The sequence below is a fragment of the Babylonia areolata genome, chromosome 8 (genome assembly GCF_041734735.1).
Source record: "Babylonia areolata isolate BAREFJ2019XMU chromosome 8, ASM4173473v1, whole genome shotgun sequence".
Lineage (NCBI taxonomy): Eukaryota > Metazoa > Mollusca > Gastropoda > Neogastropoda > Buccinidae > Babylonia > Babylonia areolata.
Genome location: NC_134883.1, coordinates 9522810 through 9545309, shown reverse-complemented (window position 1 = coordinate 9545309; position 22500 = coordinate 9522810). Strand labels below are relative to the sequence as shown.

General features: G+C 42.2%; 1 protein-coding gene across 1 annotated transcript in view; it reads left to right on the top strand.

The window, feature by feature from the left end:
* The window catches only part of LOC143284519 (protein deacetylase HDAC6-like), a 302600-nt gene that overhangs the window by 13509 nt on the left and 266591 nt on the right, over positions 1–22500 (top strand). Inside the window, exons 8-18 of the mRNA XM_076591227.1 lie at positions 1700–1768; positions 3266–3392; positions 4486–4551; positions 5686–5745; positions 10000–10089; positions 10462–10568; positions 11303–11428; positions 12917–13069; positions 15971–16024; positions 17542–17571; positions 19975–20062. Of these exons, the coding sequence (XP_076447342.1) occupies positions 1700–1768; positions 3266–3392; positions 4486–4551; positions 5686–5745; positions 10000–10089; positions 10462–10568; positions 11303–11428; positions 12917–13069; positions 15971–16024; positions 17542–17571; positions 19975–20062 (970 nt within the window). The remainder of the gene's footprint in view (positions 1–1699; positions 1769–3265; positions 3393–4485; positions 4552–5685; positions 5746–9999; positions 10090–10461; positions 10569–11302; positions 11429–12916; positions 13070–15970; positions 16025–17541; positions 17572–19974; positions 20063–22500) is intronic.

Genomic DNA, 22500 nt, shown 5'->3' with positions numbered 1-22500 from the left:
TATGTTGACCTGGGAGATTGTAAAAATCTCCACCCTTTACCCACCAGGTGCCGTCACCGTGATTCGAACCCGGGACCCTCAGATTGACAGTACAACGCTTTAACCACTCGGCTATTGCGCCCGTCTAGTACAAAAGTATAAATGCATGCACTCGAGGACTGATTAAGTGCATTGGGTTATGCTGCTGGTCAGGCATCTGCCTAGCATATATGGTGTGATGTATATGGATTTGTCCAGATGCTGTGATCCGTCCTTCAGAAACAGAAATTGAAACTGTGCTTAGAGGCAGTACTTCTCAAACTGTTTGTTGTTTGCTTATGCAGGGTGACACAGGTTTTTTTTCGTTTGTTTGTTTTTTGTTGTTGTTGTTGCAGAATGTTTCTGAGAAAACTGAATTTGGAGGGTTTTTTAATATTTATTTTACATGGCAAATTAAACAAGAGCTTTGTAAAGATTTATTCTTTGAAACTTACTTGCTTACTTTGGGCACGTACACAAACACACAGACAGTCACACAAACACAAAGTATACACTATCCTCCCTGCCTCCCCCCCCCCACCTCCCATACACCTAGAAGATTTTGGTTTTTTGACTGATTTGTATTGAATATTAAGCACAACAAGGAGATGCATAACTGAAGTGCAACTTCTACTTCCACCACATCACCACCACCACCTGAAGTACATGCACACAAGCACGAACATGCACACATGTTTGTATATACAGTTGCTTGCATGCATACTTGTACACATTAGCACATATACTCACGTACATAAATACACACTCACAAACACACACACATGTATATGGAACAGACATAAGGGAGTGTGGGGAATGTACAATTTGGTGAATTGTGAAACTGATTTAGAGCAACTGAAATTATGTTGGTTGAGAGAGACTGTGTTGTTATGATTGTTATAACTATTACTTATTTGTGAGCTCTGACTCCCACATTCACTTGCATGCATGAGTAGGCCTTTACATGTATGACTGTTTTCACTGTTTTTCCCAAATTTGACCAGAAATCAAACAGAGCGTATAGTCATTTGGATGAGATGATATACTGAGGTCCCATGTGCAGCATGCACGTGGCACACTGAAAAAGAACCCATGGCAATAAAAGGAATTTTGCCCAGCAGATGTGGTGTAGTGTGTATGAATGTGTCCAAATGCAGTAATGCCTCCTTGAGAAACCGAAACTGAAACTGAAACCGAAGAGCACATATGCTTTACAGAAGGCTGAACATTTTTTAAATTTTTTTATTGAGTAAACAACCAAACCTTGCCCTGTATGTATGTATGTCATTTGGTCTTTTGGCATATGTATCGTAGATTCTTTTTAGAATTGTTAATATGTGTGTGTGTGTGTGTGTGTGTGTGTGTGTGTGCATGCATGTGTGCATATGTATGTACATGCGTGTGTGTGTGTGTGTGCGCGCGCGCGTGTGTGCATGTACGTGTGCATGTGTGTGTGTGTGAGTGTGTGTGTGTGTGTGTGTGTGTGTGTGCGTGCGCATACGTGTGCATGTGTGTGTGTGTGTGCATGTATGTGTGTATGTGTGCATGTGTGTGTGTGTGAGTGTGTGTGTGTGTGTGTGTGTGTGCGTGTGCGCATACGTGTGCATGTGTGTGTGTGTGTGTGTGTGTGTATGCGAGCGCGCGTACGTGTGCATGTGTGTGTGTGTGTGTGTGTGTGCAGGATTCTGATAGTGGACTGGGATGTGCACCATGGTCAGGGCACACAGTACATGTTCTACGATGATCCCAGGTGGGGAGGTGTTGACTGCAGCGCAGACCCATTGGATAAGGGTGCTATATAAATGTACATTATTATTTTTATTGTGACAGGACCGGTTCTCTTTTCTTTTCCTTTCATTTTATTGAAACTCTGTTCATTTCAAGGAAGTGCAGATCCATTGAATTTCTTGACAGGTCTGGTCTTTTTTTTAATTTTTATCCTATTCTTTTTGTTTTAAACTCTGTTCATTTTACTGTAGTACAGACCCATTGGATTTTGTGACAGAACCTCTTTTCTGTTCTGTTCTTTTTGTTTTAAACTCTTTTTTTTTTTTTTTTTTTTTTTTGCTGCCCCATCATCTGCTCCATTTCAGTGGCATTACTCACACGCTGCTCATTTAGATTCCCCCAGACACGGCCACACCCGGGTTCGTCCGTCGCAGTTCCAGCGTTGGCAGTCCACAGGGAACCATCGATGTTAGGTCGCCAGGAGGCCACACACCAGAGGAGACCCTGCAATGCTGCTGAGTCACTTCGGTGGTGTTCAGTGGTGCCTGTTCTGTTTTAATGTACTTAGGACATTGTTTTAAACTCTTGTTCATTTTACTGAAGTGCAGATCTATTGAATTTTGTGACAGGACTGGTCTTTTTTCTGCTCTTTTTTGTTTTAAACTGTTCATTTTACTGCAGTTCAGATCCATTTAATTTTGTGATAGGACTGGTTCTTTTTTTGGGGGGTGGGGTGGGGGGGGGGGTCTTTTTCGTTTTGTGATTCTTTTCATTTTGATTAAACTCATTTCAATGAAGCACAGATCCTACTGACTTTTATGACAGAACTGGTTTTCTTTTCTGTTCTTTTTATTCTAAACTGTTCATTTTAAACTGTACATTTTGCAGATCCATTGAATTTTTTTGAGAGATTAACGTTTCATTGTAAGGAGTATATTTGTAATATTCTGAGGCATTTCTTGGATTATTTTGATGTAAGTGAGAAATGAGTGAGGAAACTTTACCGATCGTTCGTTTATTTATTTATAGTCTGTTCATCTAAGATGATGATCAGTATTAGACAAAATAACTTTTACCGAGTTTAGTTAAATATGCGTGTGTTATTTATCTGCTGTATACACTACTTAGCTGAGTGTATATTGCTTGTCAAAGAATGATATTTGTCTTGTTTGGTATTATTATTTGTTTTTCTTCTCAATTATGTTTTTTTTTTCCTGACACTGTTTCATGAGCGGCAATGGCATGTATGAATAAACCATTCATTAGCTAAAAAAAAAAAAAAAAAGAGTGAGGGAAAAGGGTGACATCATTAACAGAGCATCCATTAGTTTGATCTCATATTTATGTGCTAAACATATCAGAAGTGTTACATTTTTGGGATGTGTTTAATGAAGCATGAAAACAGTTTAAATCAACTGGGGGAAAATGGAGTGGAAAGACGTGACAAAATAAAGTTTTATAAAGTGAGTATTAATACTGTTGATATGTCGTTTTACATTGTTCTTTATTTTCTTTTCAGGGTGATGTATTTTTCCATTCATCGCTATGAACATGGCAAGTTTTGGCCACATCTAAGGGAATCGGACTACGACTTCATTGGAGAGGGCAAGGGAAAAGGTCACAACGTCAATGTCCCTTTGAATCAGGTCAGTGGAGGAGGAATTTTGTTCATTGTCCCGTCACACATACTGGTGATTGCAGACATTTTGTAATGATTTTTTACATTTTGTATTTATATATTTGTATTTCTTTTTATCACAACAGATTTCTCTGTGTGAAATTCGGGCTGCTCTCCCCAGGGAGAGCGTGTCGCTATACTACAGCGCCACCCATTTTTTTGTATTTTTTCCTGCATGCAGTTTTATTTGTTTTTCCTATCGAAGTGGATTTTTCTTCAGAATTTTGCCTGGAACAACTCTTTTGTTGCCATGGGTTCTTTTACATGCGCTAAGTACATGCTGCACACGGGACCTCGGTTTATCGTCTCATCCGAATGACTAGCGCCCAGACCACCACTCAAGGTCTAGTGGAGGGGGAGAAAATATTGGCAGCTGAGCTGTGATTCGAACCAGCACGCTCAGATTCTCTCGCTTCCTAGGCGTACGCGTTACCTCTAGGCCATCACTCCACATATTTGAGTGTTAATCCTGTTGAAGAGGAGGGGAATGGGGGGATCAGTGGTGAGATGGGGGAAACCAATGTTTTATTCCTGACCTGGATTTGTACCTGACTTCGCCCGATGGTCACTGGTGCCTGTGAAAATAGACCATTGAAAATTCCATGCTGTGAAGGCACCCAAATGAAAGTTACATGAGTGCCTTTTGATCGACGAAAGATGTATAACGTGTTTCATTTTGGTTGTTATCTCTGTGTTTGTGTGTGTGTGTGCATATTTGTGCGTGCGTGCGTGCGTGCGTGCGTGTGTGTGTGTGTGTGCGTGTGTGTGTTCGTTCGTCTTCAGTTTAACGTCTTTCCACTTGAAGTGATATTAGACGATATATCTGAATTAATACACACACACACACACACTCACGCACGCATGCACACATGCACGCACAAATATGCACACACACAAACACAGAGATAACAACCAAAATGAAACACGTTATACATCTTTCGTCGATCAAAAGGCACTCATTATTGTATTAATATGCACGAACATGTGCAGTTTTATTTGTTTTGATTACTGTGGCTATGATTGTTGAGGCAAGCTAACACTGGATGTTTAACTCTTTTCAGACAGGACTTGGGGATGCTGATTACATGGCTATCATGCAGCAGTTGTTGATGCCCCTCGCCTATGAGGTAAAGCTAAATGCAGAATGGTTAACCCATTACATACCAAGTCATGCTGAGGAATCCCATTCCTCCAGACCAAGTAGTTTTCAGATGTAAGAAGAAAAATGATCAGGAAAATTTAATTTCTGAATGGGTTGTTGTAAAATTTGGTGTGCATGTTGTGATGTGATTACAGAAGCCTATATAAAGTGTGAATTGATTAAAATTGTTAGTTTGTACAATGAAGAAAGAAAGAAAGCAAGAAAAGACACCTCTCCTCCCCCCCCACTCACCCCCCGAAAAAAAGGCCATCAGCATCATCAAATGGATCAAACAAAAGCTTCATATTGTATTCAGATACTGTAACTGATACAATTGCCAGTGCAGTTCATCCATTGATAAATCAAATGTCTGTTGATTGCCTTCAACCAAAAACAAACAAACAAACAAACAAGCAAGCAAACCAGATAATTAGAATCTTTGTCCTATCGTCCATTTGCTGCTGCCTCATTGTGACAAACCAACCAACAATGAGAGAAACAAAACCTTGGCAAAAGGCAATCTTCAGCTAATTATCATGCACTTCTTTCTTTCCTTGACCCCTCTTCCCTTGTGACTGCTGTTGATGCTGAGTCTGCTGCCATGGTTTGATGACCGGTCAACCCTCTGAATATGGCTGTCCAGATGGGTGCAACAGCCGAGTGGTTAAAGCGCTGGACTTTCAATCCGAGGGTCCCAGGTTTGAATCCTGGTCACGGCGCTTGGTGGGTAAAGGGTGGAGATTTTTCCGATCTACCAGGTCAACAGATGTGTAGACCTGCTAGTTCCTGAACCCCCCTTTGTGCGTATGTGCATGCAGAAGATCAGATATGCATGTTAAAGATCCCGTAATCCATGTCAGCGCACAGTGGGTTGTGGAAACAAAGGCGTACCTGGCATTCACCCTCCTACCCCCTCCTCCCTCACCCCCCGGCCCTGGAAAACAGAGTATGACTGCGTAAATGGCAGGGATGAAAATAGTTGTACACATAAAAGCCCACTCATTTATGTGAGTGAACGTTGGAGTTGCAGACCACAAATGAATAAAAAAAAAAAAAAAATTTAAAGAAGAAAAACCAAACCAAACCATGGCTGTCGTTTTTTTTTTTTTTTTTTTTCCAGTTCAACCCCCAGGTGGTGCTGATTTCGTGTGGCCTGGATTCCGCCATCGGGGATGAAAAGGTGGGACCAGCAGTTTCTGTTGCAGTTTCAGTTTCGAGGAGGCATCAGAGCATGTGCACTGATCCATATATGCATCACCACATCTGCTTAAAAAAACATATCTGAGGGTGGGAGTTGTAGGGGAAGGGTTGGAATGCAGGGGGGGGAGTGAGGAGGGTGGAGGGGGACGGGAGAGCAGATCAATGCCTGACTTGTGTGCATTGCAGATCAATGCCTGACTTGTGTGCATTGCAGATCAATGCCTGACTTGTGTGCATTGATCCAATGCACTTGTCAGGTCTTGAGAACCTAACCAAAAGTTGGAGGAAAAAAAGAAAAGAAAAAAAAGCTGCAACAACAAACCAGCTTACACTGAATTGGAACACTTGACCAGTCAAGTATTTATTTGCCTTGGTGTAAGAAGCAGGAGTTTTGATGTCAGACAGTTTAGGCCCTGCTGGACATTGAGTGAACCATTGGTGAGAGATCTGTATGGTCTGACGACTCACTGATATTTGATATATGGGCCTTTCATGACAATGACGTTCAGCATGCATATTTTAAAGAAATGTTTCTTGACCTGGGTTTTGGTGTTCCGTGTGACGGGCGCATTATTGAGTGGTTAAAGCGTTGGACTGTCAATCTGAGGGTCCCGGGTTCGAATCACGGTGACGGCGCCTGGTGGGTAAAGGGTGGAGATTTTTACAATCTCCCAGGTCAACATATGTGCAGACCTGCTAGTGCCTGAACCCCCTTTGTGTGTATACGCAAGCAAAAGATCAAATACGCATGTTAAAGATCCTGTAATCCATGTCAGCTTTCGGTGGGTTATGGAAACAAGAACATACCCAGCATGCACACCCCCGAAAACGGAGTATGGCTGCCTACATGGTGGGGTAAAAACGGTCATACACGTAAAAGCCCACTCGTGTGCATACGAGTGAACGCAGAAGAAGAAGAAGGTGTTCCGTGTGTGCTGCTTTTGGTCTGGGGTTAACCCGAGATGTTTCACTCTCCCTCCAGTACAGCATGAGTGGTTATCTTGAGTTTTTATTTTTCCCGAAAATGAAATGCTGAAATCATGAGGTCTTTCTGTGCACAGGACACTGAAAGTACACAGAGCAGTTATTGATTGAAACAAAAGTTGTTCTGGACTTTACTAAAGAACAAAGGGCAGGGAGCAGAAAGGGGTACGGGGTTAATAATGATAATAATAATAATAATAATGGATACTTATATAGCACACTATCCAGAAATCTGCTCTAGGTGCTTTACAAAAACGCTTTCGTTAACATAAAACATTATATCTATGTTACATACACACACCAAATGTGACTACACACACACACACACACACACACACACACACACACACACTGCATACATACATTTTAACATACATGTGTATCTACAGCTACCCTAACACATACGCACACATAGGCAGGCACAAACTTACATAAACACACGCACACACAATACACATTCATATACATGCATGTAGTTATGTACACATACATATGTATACACACATAGTCAAGCACAGCTAACGAAAAGGAAGTGGAGCTGCCACAATTGAACTTACTGCTGAGGGAAAAGGTGAGTTTTGAGACGAGATTTAAAAGGGGTTGTGCATACTTTGTGTATCTATCTGAATGTGCTTGTGCTGTTAAACGTGTATGTCAGACATTAGTCATTAAGAACATGCAAATAAATATTTCTTGCATCAGAGAGTGCCAAACTGAGAAAAAACATTGACTATGACATTGGTGTCATTCACAGTCAATGAGTCTGGGCATTACTGTAGCTAAAGGTATCCTCCATTCTAAAGGAAAAGCTGTTGATGATATTGTTTTACCCATGGAGATGTTGATACTGTTGTACCCACAGACATGTTGATGGTACTGTTGTACCCATAGATGTTGATGATACTGTTGTACCCACAGAGATGTTGATGGTACTGTTGTACCCACAGAGATGTTGATGGTACTGTTGTACCCAGAGATGTTGATGGTACTGTTGTACCCACAGAGATGTTGATGGTACTGTTGTACCCAGAGATGTTGATGGTACTGTTGTACCCACAGAGATGTTGATGGTACTGTTGTACCCAGAGATGTTGATGATACTATTGTACCTACAGAGATGTTGATGGTACTGTTGTACCCAGAGAGATGTTGATGGTACTGTTGTACCTAGGGAGAGATGTTAATAGTACTGTTGTACCAAGGGAGAGATGTTGATGGTACTGTTGTACCCAGGGAGAGATGTTGATGATACTGCTGTACCCACAGAGATGTTGATGGTACTGTTGTACCCACAGACATGTTGATGGTACTGTTGTACCCAGAGATGTTGATGATACTATTGTATCTACAGAGATGTTGATGGTACTGTTGTACCCAGAGAGATGTTGATGGTACTGTTGTACCTAGGGAGAGATGTTAATAGTACTGTTGTACCAAGGGAGAGATGTTGATGGTACTGTTGTACCCAGGGAGAGATGTTGATGATACTATTGTACCCACAGAGATGTTGATGATACTGGTGTGCCCAGAGATGTTGATGTTACTGTTGTATCCAGGGAGAGATGTTGATGGTACTGTTGTACCCACTGAAACTGAAACCACAGAGATGTTGATGGTACTGTTGTACCCACAGAGCTGTTGATGATACTGTTGTACCTAGGGAGAGATGTTAATAGTACTGTTGTACCAAGGGAGAGATGTTGATGGTACTGTTGTACCCAGGGAGAGATGTTGATGATACTATTGTACCCACAGAGATGTTGATGATACTGGTGTGCCCAGAGATGTTGATGGTACTGTTGTACCCACAGAGATGTTGATGGTACTGTTGTACCCACTGAAACTGAAACCACAGAGATGTTGATGGTACTGTTGTACCCACAGAGCTGTTGATGATACTGTTGTACCTAGGGAGAGATGTTAATAGTACTGTTGTACCAAGGGAGAGTTGTTGATGGTACTGTTGTACCCACAGAGATGTTGATGATACAGTTGTACTGAGGGAGAGATGTTAATGGTGCTGTTATACCCAGGGAGAGATGTTGATGATACTGGTTGTACCCAGAGAGATATTGATGGTACTGTTGCACCCAGAGATGTTGATGGTACTGTTGTACCCAGGGAGAGATGTTAATAGTACTGTTGTACCCAGAGATGTTGATGGTACTGTTGTACCCAGAGATGTTGATTGTACTGTTGTACCCAAGGAGAAATATTGATGGTACTGTTATACCCTGGGAGAGATGTTGATGTTACCGTTGTACCCAGGTGTTGATGGTACTGTTGTACCCAGAAATGTTGATGATACTGTTGTACTGTTGTACCCAGAAATGTTGATGATACTGTTGTACCTAGAAATGTTGATGGTACTGTTGTACCCAGAGATGTTGATGGTACTGTTGTACCCAGGGAGAGATGTTAATGGTACTGTTGTACCCAGGGAGAGATGTTGACGGTACTGTTGTACCCAGGGAGAGATGTTGACGGTACTGTTGTACCCAGGGAGAGATGTTGATGGTACTGTTGTACCCAGGGAGAGATGTTGATGGTACTGTTGTACCCACAGATGTTGATGGTACTGTTGTACCCAGATGTTGATGTTACTGTTGTATCCAGGGAGAGATGTTGATGGTACTGTTGTACCCAGGGAGAGATGTTGATGGTGCTGTTGTACACAGAGATGTTGATGGTACTGTTGTACCCAGATGTTGATGGTACTGTTGTACCCAGGAAGAGATGTTGATGGTACTGTTGTACCCACAGATGTTGATGATGCTGTTGTACCCACAGATGTTGATGGTACTGTTGTACCCAGATGTTGATGGTGCTGTTGTACCCAGGGAGAGATGTTGATGGTACTATTGTACCCACAGATGTTGATGATGCTGTTGTACCCACAGATGTTGATGGTACTGTTGTACCCACAGATGTTGATGGTACTGTTGTACCCAGATGTTGATGTTACTGTTGTACCCAGGGAGAGATGTTGATGGTACTGTTGTACCCACAGGTGTTGATGGTACTGTTGTACTGATATGTTGATGGTACTGTTGTACCCACAGATGTTGATGGTACTGTTGTACCCAGATGTTGATGTTACTGTTGTACCCACAGATGTTGATGTTACTGTTGTACCCAGGGAGAGATGTTGATGGCACTGTTGTACCCACAGGTGTTGATGGTACTGTTGTACCCACAGGTGTTGATGGTACTGTTGTACCCAGATGTTGATGGTACTGTTATACCACAGGGAGAGATGATGGTCAGTCCAGCTGCCTACGCTCACTTCATCCACATGCTGTCAGCTCTGTGTGAAGGACGGCTCTGTACACTGTTGGAGGTAAGAGGACTGATGGACAGAAGTACCGGACATGTGTTTGAGGTATAAGTCAGTTCAACACTACTGTATTTAATCTCACGATAAGTGGCTGTTGTATCATGATGTCGACAACACCCTCCCCCACCCCTTTCCACCCAAACTTGATTGTACCGATGCACATGTGATGCACACACACACACACACACACACACACACACACACACACACATATGTATACATTCTATGCACACACAGCTTGTACATGTGCATACAAATGCGCACACATTCATGTAGGTATGAGCGCGCGCACACACACACACACACACACACACACACACATAGTAGGGATGTGAGAACCATGCCTGCCAAGCAGTGATGAATTTCCTCCAACAGGGAGGCTACTGCCTGCAGTCACTGTCGGAAGGCTGCGCTCTGACACTTCGCAGCCTCCTGGGTGACCCTTGTCCACAGTTACCTCCCATGTCTGAACCCTCCGACAGGTGGGAATTCTTTTGCTTTTTTTGTGCATGTGTGTTTGTGTTCTGTTTGTGTATCCAGTACATTCATTTTCTGCAAATGCCAGGCATCTGCTCAATTTTCATTATTCTATTCATTATCATATTATGCGCATGCACACATTATGCTCTATACATATAAGTGTAGTCATTTTACCAGTGCAGAATAATATCACAATGATCATACAGTTTTATGTCTTTTTGTTACTGCAGTGTGACCATAACTGGAGTGATGGCCTAGAGGTAACACGTCCACCTAGGAAGCTAGAGAATCTGAGCGCGCTGGTTCGAATCACGGCTCAGCCGCCGATATTTTCTCTCCCTCCACTAGACCTTGAGTGGTGGTCTGGACGCTAGTCATTCGGATGAGACGACAAACCGAGGTCTAGTATGCAGCATGCACTTAGCACACGTAAAAGAACCCACGGCAACAAAAGGGTTGTTCCTGGCAAAATTCTGTAGAAAAATCCACTTCTATAGGAAAAACAAATAAAACTGCACGCAGGAAAAAATACAAAAAAATGGGTGGCGCTGTAGTGTAGCGACGCGCTCTCCCTGGGGAGAGCAGCCCGAATTTCACACAGAGAAATCTGTTGTGTTAAAAAGAAATATAAATAAATAAATACAAAACTGCAATGTTGCAAACAGAAACTATTATCTCAAGAAAACAAGTTGTCAAGTGATTTTTTGTGTGTGTGCGTTTTTGTTTCTTGTTGCAGCGTCATCAGCAGCATTGTCAATGTCATCAAGGTTCTCAGGCCATACTGGCGATGCTTTGACACGTTTCAAACCTTCGACGGGGGTGAACAGTGCATGTTACAGGACATCAACTTGACGCCACCCAGGTGGGTACAGACTGAGCACAGTCAGCATGCGGTGTATCGTAGTGGTGATTTTAACAACCTGTTGGCGATCTGCCCCTAAAGTTCAAGTTGTTCATGGCTGTGGTCGTTTCTGTGAAGGGTGGCGTGGTCAAGGCGTTGGTCCTGTACAGTGTATTCTCTTCTTCTTCTTCATCATCTTCCCTTAACTCTCTCCATACGAACGGCGAAAGAGACGACATTAACAGCGTTTCACCCCAATTACCATCATCAAAATATTGCAAGCGGAAGGCTCTTATACTGAAGAGGTGAATGTTGACAAAGAATACCACAATTCTGACGACGGAAGCTAAAGGTTGGGTCATTCAGACACCCACTGGACATCCGAGGGGTCTGTGTAGAGGAGAAGAGAGGACTGGCCGTACTGAGTGAGTTAACCCATTCAATCCCATGGAGTTTACTGCCTCAGGACAAATGAAGACAATGCACTGAAATCAACCTCTCCAAATTGACACGTGGGGACACAGCTGGAAATACTGTAGATGTTAGTTCCCATTGCTTGTGGGTTTTTTTTAAGCACTCATAGGAAAGTGTACGCTATTTGATTAATGAAGCAAATCTTCATGCCAGAGCAGTGTTTACTGAGGCGCAGGCTTTAATGAGTTAACTCTGTGAAGAGTCCTTGGGGCACCACATGCTAGAACTGTTCACCAGAACAGATTCTTCCAGGTCTGTTGGTTGTGTGTCAAAAGTCTGGGTCTCTGCAGTCTGTTACTTACTCACATACTTTCTTACTGCTGGTTACACCCCCTGGTATGTAGGGCAGCATCAAAGAACTGCCACTCTTGTTTGTTCTGGACTGAATATGGTCAGTGTATAGGAAACAGAAGGTTCAATCATGTAGTGACTGAACTCCCCTTGTAGTTGCTGAATGTCTTTTATGGTGCAGAATTTTATTAAAAAAAATTTTTTTTTGCATTCATGTGATTTGAAACTTTTACCTCAGAAACTTGTACACATGTGACTGCTGTATTACTTGCAGTTCATGTAGCAGTTATAACAGCAACCAGTGTAGAGTTGTATAGCAACCAATGTAGCAAACCAAATATACACATATACACTTTTCCCAACCCATCCAAACACACATGAACACACACACACACACACACACACACACACACACACATGCACACATGTGTAGATTTATATGCATCATTTCTTTAACCACTCTTCCCTCCCCAGCGTCCTTCTCCCACCTCCATCCAACCCTTCCCTCCCTTTAAATTTTTTTCTATATTAATACCTGTCTCATATCATTTAAAGTGGAAGTATGTAAAATTGAAAACACATACACAAACACACACACACACACACACACACACACACATGAAAAATTGAAAATACGCATACACACACACACACATGAAAAATTGAAAATACGCATACACACACACACCCACACACCCACACACACATGTTAAACAAACTGTCAGCTGCTGACCCTTTGTGCAGGGAAACTGTGGAGTTTGTGACCGCTGACAACAGACCCCCAGAGTACGACGTCATGGGTCACTTTCCCCGGCAGTCCCCAGACACCATCGCCAAGAACAGGGCTCGGATAGACCGACTGATCGCCGAAACATCCCTGTCAAAAGCACCGCACAGGTCGGTGGTGTTTCTCATCCTGTTGCTCTTGCCCTTTCTCCCAAGTTCGACTGGAAAATCAAATGGAGTGTCTAGTTATTTGGATGAGGCAATAAACTGAGGTTCCGTGTGCAGCACGCACTTGGTGCACTGAAAAAGAACCCATGGCAACATGAGTGTTATCCTCTGGCAGAATTCTGCTGAAGAAATCCACTCTGATAGGTACACAAATTTACAACATGCATGCACTCAAGGCCTGACCAAGTGTGGTGGATTATGCTGTTGGTTGGGCATCTGCCTGGCAGTTGTGGTGTGGTGTTCATGGATTTGTCTGGAGGCAGTGTCACCTCCTTGAGAGGCTGACATTGAAACTGCTCTTGTAATGATCACAATACACACGATACACACGATACACACAATACACAAACTTTATTGTCTGTACTTTGGTACAGAGATTTTCTTTTTGGCAGCAGCACATGTCCAACATAAGAAGAAAACAACAAACAAATAAAATGAATAAAATGAATAGAAAATAAAAAAGATAAATTAAATGGCACCAAATGGAAATAGTTATATACAAATATACAGATTACTGAAATTTATGTGCCTCTCCATTTCAGTCAGCCAAACCGCATTGCACATCTACCCACACACACACACACACACACACACACACATACCACGCACACACACCACGCGCACACACACGCACACATACACTCTCTCTCATCCCCTCTCATCAGCTAGTCTTTGGAGATTTTTGATGTGATGATTGTGGCCCCATAGACATCATCTGACTGATTGCAGAAACTTTCACTTTCCAAAGCACCACCACACAGGATGGCAGTGTTTCTTGTCCTGTTGCTGTTGTGATCGTTATCTGGTTTGTGGGGATTTTTGAGGTGACAGTTGTGGTCCCCTTGTATACTTTTATGGTTGTGGGGGCAGTGTATTGACTTTCACTGTGTCAAGGGCATGGCAGTAGGACCCACTCCTCTCCTTCCACCAATTCAGCCTTCCCCTACCAAGGTCGGGTACCCGTTTACACCTGGGTACTTTTTTACTTACTTAGGCCCTTCACTCCCTGTGGGGCATAGGCCATCAGTGATGTTTCTCCACCAAACTTGACTCTGGGCTGCCCTTTCTGCATCCCTTCAGCTGGATCCCTTTAGCTCTGCTTCAGTGTCTGGCCTCCAGCTGTTCTTGGGCCATCCTGGGTGGAGCAAGGAAAGTAGTCATCATGGCTTGGCTTCACGAACAAAGATTTAGGAACTGGGGGTTGTTCACGTCTGCTGCAGGCTGGCTTGTGGCTGTTAAGGTCCAATATTCAGGTCTGTCTGTAGAGGCTGTAAGGGAAGGTCTGTTTGGCAGACAGGACAAAACAGCAGGCCGAAATGGAGCTTCAAACTCTGATTGCTGGATCAGAAGTCTTGTCTTGATCAGTTTGTTGCAGAATCCAGCTGACTGGCGTTAGTTGCGACCGGAATCCAGCACCTAAGCAATTTGGCCATGATGCTTCTTAACATTTGACATTAGACTCTGCTATATTTCTATTGTTAAGATCTGTTCACTTCAGTCCTGTCTGTCATGTAATGCTTGAATGCATCTGGCTATGTTCCACAGACGTTATTCTGTGAAACAGCTGAATTTGATTGGAGTGACCCCAGTTGGCTGTGTCAGCAAGCATTTTCTTGTCTTGTTCTGTGTTCTCCATCAAGTCCAAGTAGACTTAGAACTCTACATTCAACCTTTGTAGTTGTTGTGCTGCTCACACATATCTGATTCTTAAAACCTTCTTCAGTTAAAAGAAGCTAACAGTTCTTCTTTATACCTCAAATGCAGCTGATTTTTGTCATCTCTGAATTCTCCTGCTCACCCCCACTGTTGATAAAATTCACTTGCAGACATCACAGTGATTGATTTGCTGTTTTCCCTTTCATTGGTTTATATTGTGATCTCTGCTGGTGCCTTTCACTTTTTCTAAATATTTCCATCTAATAATCAGCGACAAGCACTCAAAATATTTTTGTCTGTGGTATGCATGACCTTCGTCATGATAACTTGTACAAAAAGTCCTGACTCCACCAAGAACAACAAAATGACAGCCAAAGTGACCTTACGCTTTTAACTCCTTATTTGCATATGACCTTGGAATGCGCCATCAGAATGGTTTATTCTCTATGGCATTTCTTGCCTGTTGCTGCTTTTGGCATCATCAGTTCTTCTTTTTGGATTGATTTATTCATATTTGCAATAAATGATTTGAAATCATGATGTAGATAATGAACGATTTGCCATTTGCTGGTTTATACTGATACTGAATGATTTGGGATTTTCTGATAGTTTTGTTTCAAGTTGCTGTCTCGCATACTCCCTCTGTCCACCTCCCCCATTTCCCCCCAGGTGAATCACATTTGTATGAAAACATGAACTCTCTCCATACGAACGGCGAAAGAGACAACATTAACAGCGTTTCATCCCAATTACCATCATCAAAATATTGCAAGCAGAACACTCTTATACTGAAGAGGTGAATGTTGACAAAGAATACGACAATTCTGATGACGGAAGCTAAAGGTTGGGTCATTCAGACACCCACTGGACATCCAAGGGGTCTGTGTAGAGGAGAAGAGAGGACTGGCCGTACTGAGTGAGTTAAAGGAAATAAAGGAATGTTTCAAAATTTAATCAGCCTGCATACACACTGATTGATTGCATAAATGTGTGCCAGGAACTGCATTCACAGGCAAGGTGAATATGTTTGTCAGTTTTTATTTTGTGTCTCCATGTTTTCATTGTTTCATGTTGTATTAATAATTTGGCTGGAAATAGTACTCTTTTTTAATTTGCTGCAAACTATGTATAAATGATGCCAAGTATTCCTATGCATGTTGTTTTGGTTTTTTTTGGTTTTTTTTGCAGGACTTGCTTTGTGTTTGACACTGCCATGAACAAACACAAGAATCTTCATGATGTGTAAGCAACAACTTGTTTTCATGTGTGTGTGTGTGTGTGCGTGCGTGTGTAAGTGTGTTTTTGTGGTGTGTGTGTGTGTGCATGTGTATTTGCTTGTGTGTGCATAATTTATATGTGTGCTCTTTAAACTCATGTTAGTCATGAAAGCCTTGCCTGTCCTGTGTTGTCTTGAAGTGACTGGAGAGTTCTGATGGAATGTCCATAAGACAGTAAAATAGTACATTACCTTTGCACCTGGCCAGACCGACGCGTACTAAACACTGAGTAACCCTTTTTATTTGTTTCTGAATGGGTCACATGTGTTCCACAGCAGCAGTGGTTGCCTAAAATATCTTTCAGATGCTACGAATTTCAGTTATCTGTTGATTCTGTGGTTGCCTAAAATATCTTTCAGATACTTTATATTTCAGTTCTCTGCCATTTCAGGATGGCAATGCCAGATATTCAGGGAATATTTCTTTATACTTAAACCAGCATATCCAGGAGCAAGGTGGCAGTGTGGTTGAGATGCTTATCTTCCATACAGTGTCCGTGAGGGGCTGGGTTCGAAACCTGCTCTCGCCCTTTCTCCCAGGTTTGACTGGAAAATGAAATGAGCATCCAGTCATTAGGATGAGATGATAAACCGAGGTTAATGTTAATGTTCTAATTTTATTGGCATGACATATGTTATGTGCATGCATACGTTGTTTGTGTGTGTGTGTGTGTGTGTGTGTGTGTGTGTGTGTGTGTGTGTGCATGTGTGTGTGTGTGTGTGTGTGTGTGTGTGTGCGTGCGTGCGTGCGCGCATGTCATTTTTAGTAATCTATACCCTTTTTTTGTTGGATGTTTTCATTTGTTAATATTGTTGTGCAATACCCTATTGTCTTAACATGAGTATGTGTGTGGGGGGGGGTTAGTATATCGTCAGCTATTGGGAATTCTTATTTGACAAGTTTTAATCTCTTCTTATGTTGCGCATGATTTTATGCCAGTGTTTACAATGAGACTGTGATTGCACAACTTAATTTCCATGTGGATTAATAAAGTGTTTTTGATTCGATTTGATTTGATTTGAAGGTCCCGTGTGTAGCATGCACTTGGTTCACTAAAAAAAGAACCCATGGCAACAAATACACTCTAATAGGTACACACAAAAGTATGCGTGGGCTAATGCCTGACAAGTGCATAGGGTTATGCTGCTGGTCAGGCATCTGCCTGGCATATATAAGGATTTGTCTGAACGCAGTGATGCCTCCTTGAAAAACTGAAACTGAAACTGAAACTGAACCAACATTTCCAATGGCCCAGTCCGTTCTGTGTGGAGTGATGAGCTGAACTCACAAAGAGGGGCAACTGATTGAATTGTTTGGTTATGGTTCTTGCTTATTTTGTTTATATCCCCCCCTTTTTTTTTCCCCACTGAGCTTTCAAATTTGATTGAAAATAAAAGTGAACTTCTTGAAGCTTTTATTTCATAGAGGATATGAATGTGATTGGAAGTTAGCATACATTTATGTCATGTGACTCCCTTCCAGTGCAAAGCTCAAGATTGATGCTCGCGCCATGTAAGTAAAAAGTGCATGCTTGCTTGTATATATATATTTTTTTTTAACCCTTTGAGCCCTGAGTTCCTGAGCATTTTTAACCCTTCTGCCTGAGTTCCTGAGCCAAAATTTGCAAATAATTGGTATTTAATGTATCATGGCAGATATAAAAAGAGTGACCTGACCACTGCTTTACCGGTGGTAGAGAAAAATGACATAATGCCTAGCCACCGGTTGAGCGGTGCGTGAACACTTGTGTCGTGTTTTGCTATTGGTTGACTTATATTGAAATCGATCTTTTTTATCTGAAGCACATGCACAGAACACAGTGAAAAGGTGCGGCCATGTTGGTACTACGTTCGCTGACATCAGAATATTATGGTTTTTTTCTGATTGGCTCTTCAATATAAGTCAGCCAATAGCAAAACACGACACAAGTGTTTACACACACCGCTCAACCGGTGGCTAGGCATTATGCCATTTTTCTCTACCACCGGTAAAGCGGTGGTCAGGGATCAAAGGGTTAAAAGTTTTAAAACATAACATTTCTCAATTTTAATTCTTTATTTTCATGCTTATTTCATTTTCATTTCTTAAATGGAGCACAAGCACATCAATGTTTGGCATGAAAACAAATTGTATCTGCACATTTAGTTGCTGAGCTGATGTCACATGCACAGATTTTGTGTATTTTTGTGCGCCTGTTTGCACAAATATGTGTGCTTGCTTGTAATTCTTCTGCATCCAGAAATGGAGTGCGGCAGCTTATAAGTGATGAAGAAGAATGCATGTGTTATGCACATGTGTATGTGGAGTGTGTGTTCATAGATGCATGTGTGTGTGTGTGTGTGTGTGTGTGTGTGTGTGTGTGTGCTCATGTGTGTTTGTATATGTGTGTTTGTGAAACTGCATATGTCAAAGCAATTTAGAATGAATGTGCATGTGTGTATTCATGCATGTGTACAGAATGAGTATGAGTGCAATGTGAAGCTAGCACAAGTGGAAATCCATACCTGTCCTCACTGATGTATACGTATGAGCTTTGATATGTGTGTACATTTGATTCAAGTGTTCCTGTATTTTTTACTGGACTAAAAACCAGATCAGTTATTTTTCTTACCTTTACGCATAGAGCCACAGGTTTTTAACCTGAGTCCAAGTCATGTGTGTGAAATAAACCAGGTTGCCAGTGATGCTGACAGAAACACTAATTTTTCTTCTTCTTGTGAAGTAGACAAGGTAGTGATGCTAAGAGTAACACTAACTATAAGGCCAAATGAAAACGCTTAATAGCCAAAAAAAGCGTTAGACGAGACAGAGCGAAAACCTGACAAGATGGCGTGGAGAGCCTTGGCCAAAGGAATGATTCAGCGCTTATAGCTGTTAGAGGCGTTTGATTGGCTAAGAGCGGGCCAGACTAAGAGGGGCGTCTTTTCACTGTTAGCCGCGCGAAATTTGGCCAAACAGAGCAAACCATAGGCCTAGTTTGCATCAGTTTGACATGGTAAGTATATGTAAACACCAAACATGGAGTATAATACAAACTCCTCCTTTTTTATTCATGCTAACAGTAACACTAATTTTTCTTCTTCTTGTGAAGTAGACAAGGTAGCCAGTGATGCTAAGAGTTACACTACCTTATCTACATGCTAACAGTAACACTAACTTTTCTTCTTCTTGTGAAGTAGACAAGGTAGTTGGTGATGCTAAGAGTTACACTAAATTTCCTTCTTCTTGTTCTTCTTCTTTCTTCTTCTTCTTCATCTTCATCTTCGTCTTCGTCTTCTGCACCAGTAGGCTGTAGCTCCCTCATTAGTTTAAGTGTGAGTAGGGTTTTCTATTATTTATACCCCCCCCCACCCCCCCATCCCCTTTATTTTCATTGTTTTTTTACCCTTCTGTACAGGCAGTCATGCTCTTGTTTCCAGCGTGCTGAATGTGTTCGGGTTTCCATAGCCCACCCACCACCAGCATGGATTACATGGTCTTTAATGAGTGTGTTTGATCATATACCTAGCAACCAATTTTTATGCCTGGTCAGTTTTCTCCAGGGGAATGAATGCTTCAAGGAAAGGTTTTTGATACATCATTACTTCTTCTGAAATTATATGTGATGTTATGAATCAGCAGATGAACTCTTCTAGCATGCTTTTTTTTTTTTTCATTTGCATGTCTTGCATTGTTTGGTGAATCCTTCTGGTTTGTACCATAATGTTTAGTTTATGTTCATAAGACTTATAAAGAAATCTTTAAAAACTAATAATTGTGATTTTTTTTTTTTTTTTTTTTTTTTTTTTTTTGCTACTGGCCCGCATAAGCTCTACTTGTCCGACACTTTTCAACAAGGAATTAATGAAAGAAATAGCAGTTTCCTATTTCATTTGCACTTCAGGAATGCATATTGTTGTTTTGGTTTGGTTTTAGCACACACCCTGAGAGGCCGAAAAGGACTTCCAGTATCTTTGAGAAGCACAGAGAGTGGGGTCTGCTGAAGAGATGTCTGCAAGTGGAGGTATCAGTTCCATGTTTGGTTGAACACATTGTTTTATGATTTGGGAGGACGCGGGTTCGAATCCCAGCGGAGGAGGGTTTTTCGGCCCGCGGCTGGCACCTACCCAGAGTTGAGTGTGCTTGCTATGGGCTTAAATAGGGAGACTGGGACCACACCGTCGAGTGTCATCCACATCATGGATGCGTTTTTGGGTGTGTTACTCTAATTACCTGAACAACACTGCAAGTATGAAAGGAAGTGTAGAATACAACCTTGTCACGAAGTCCCAAACCAAAATGGACCTCCATAGCAACATTGTCATCATCGTTGTTATCCTCCTCCTCCTCTTTCATCATTACCAATATAAACAAAAATGTCTCAAAGTCTGTGGCCTTTCATGTCCTGCTGCCATGGTGACCACAGTTTTGATACCCCTCTACTTCCATCCTTGGGGTGAGTCCTGTCTGTGTCTTCAGTGTCGGCAGATTCATGGGTGGCTGTTGTTGGAGGGATGTGGCGGTGGTCTCCACTCTGGGAGGGACGCTCACTCAGTCTGGCTCTGCGAATAAGCCATTATTGTCGTCAGTAGGGGGCTTAGTAGGTGGTGTCCTAAGTACGTTAAATCAGAACAGGCACCATTGAACACCACTGAAGTGACTCAGCAGCAGTGTAGGGTCTCCTCTGGTGTGTGGCCTCTTGGCGACCTAACATCGATGGTTCCCTGTGGACTGCTGATGCTGGGAGCATGACAGACGAACCCAGGTGTGGCTGTGTTTGGGGGACCAGGGCTGCCTACCGTCCCGGGGTACGGGTATTTGTCCCGGAAAACAATGAAAACGGACAGTCCGTCCCGGGAATCCACTTTTCGGTTTCGTGTCCCGGGAAAAAGTCTTTAGGCGAATACGCATCGACTGACTATGGCCACACCGCCAAAAGTGTGACCAGCGCGCATGCGTATAGGCCGATGTGGAACTTTCGAGAGAGATTGAAATAATGGCGTCGAAGCGAAGCAGCAAGGAGTGCGAATCTACATCGAAGAAGAAAGCAAAACGGCATCAAACTTTCATTGCGAAGTACACCGAGACATGGCCATTTATTAAGCGCAGCAAGACAGACACTTACGCTTGTTGTGAAATTTGTGCCTGCGAGTTTTCCATCGGTTCAGGAGGACGGGACGAAATCACTCGCCATGTGTCGACCGAGAAGCATAAAAAACACACCAAAATTTGCGATGCTCATCGTCATAAGAGGTGTCCCTGGAAATCAGGCTTTGTCCCTGGTTTTTAAGATGTGTGTCCCTGGAACTTGAAAAGGGGGGTAGGCAGCACTGGGGGACTGGGAATGAGCGGTGTGGGAGCAATGCCACTGAAACGGGGCAGATGATGTGGCAGCAAAAACAACAACAAAAAAAACAAAACAAAACAAAAAAAACCCCCAAAAGAAATCAGCATTGGCATAGAAGATGAACACACACATGTACACACATATTTACACACACATGATGCATACATTAACCTGTTTTTGAACACGGACACAGACACATAGACACACACAGACACACACACAAGTTTCAAGTTTTAAGTTTTAATTATCCTTTCACTCCTATTGGAGTATGGAGGATTACTGCAAAATAATCTTTTCATGCCGAGAACAAACATTTCCAAATACACGACAATGTCACATAAAAGTTGAGAAAACACAAATGCCTTTTAACTCCAAAAGTATAACTAGGCAACATTTGCAAATCTAATCATCTTACTTACAGCTAAAATGACTTTTTTGCCTCCTTTGAGCATATCACAAAAATTAAAAACCGATTTTGGAGACAAATATTTTTTAGGAACATATCTATTTCGTAACTGATCATAATTGGGACATTCCATTATAAAATGAAACTCATCACCAATCACAGACATGTTATAAACCTTACAAAGCCGTAACTCTCGTGCTATGCCTTTGTGTCTCCCTGTGTCACACACACATTCAATAAAAAATACACATCCATACTGGCTTGCGCACACCTATCCACAAGCACACACACATGCACACACCCAAACACACACACACACACACACACACACGCATTTTCACAAACATATGAAGTGGTAAATCCATTTACTGGATAACACAGGGCTGGCTGGTATCAGACTAAATTGTGTAAGGCAAAAATGATGTTGTGTATTGTATTAAAAGGAAAGTGTGTGTGTTTGTGTATGTGTGTGAGTATGTTAGTGTGGGGTGTGTGTTTGTGCGTTCATGTGTGTATGTATGTGTGTGTGTGCACGTGTGTGTGTGTATGTATGCATGTGTGTGTGTATGTGTGTGTGTGTGTGTGTATGCGTGCGTGCATGTGTGTGTGTATGTGTGTGTGTGTGTGTGTTCATGTGTGTGAGTGTGTTCATATTTGTGTGTTATTGTTGTTGTGAGGGTGGAGATGGGGGTGTTGTTGTTATCACTGA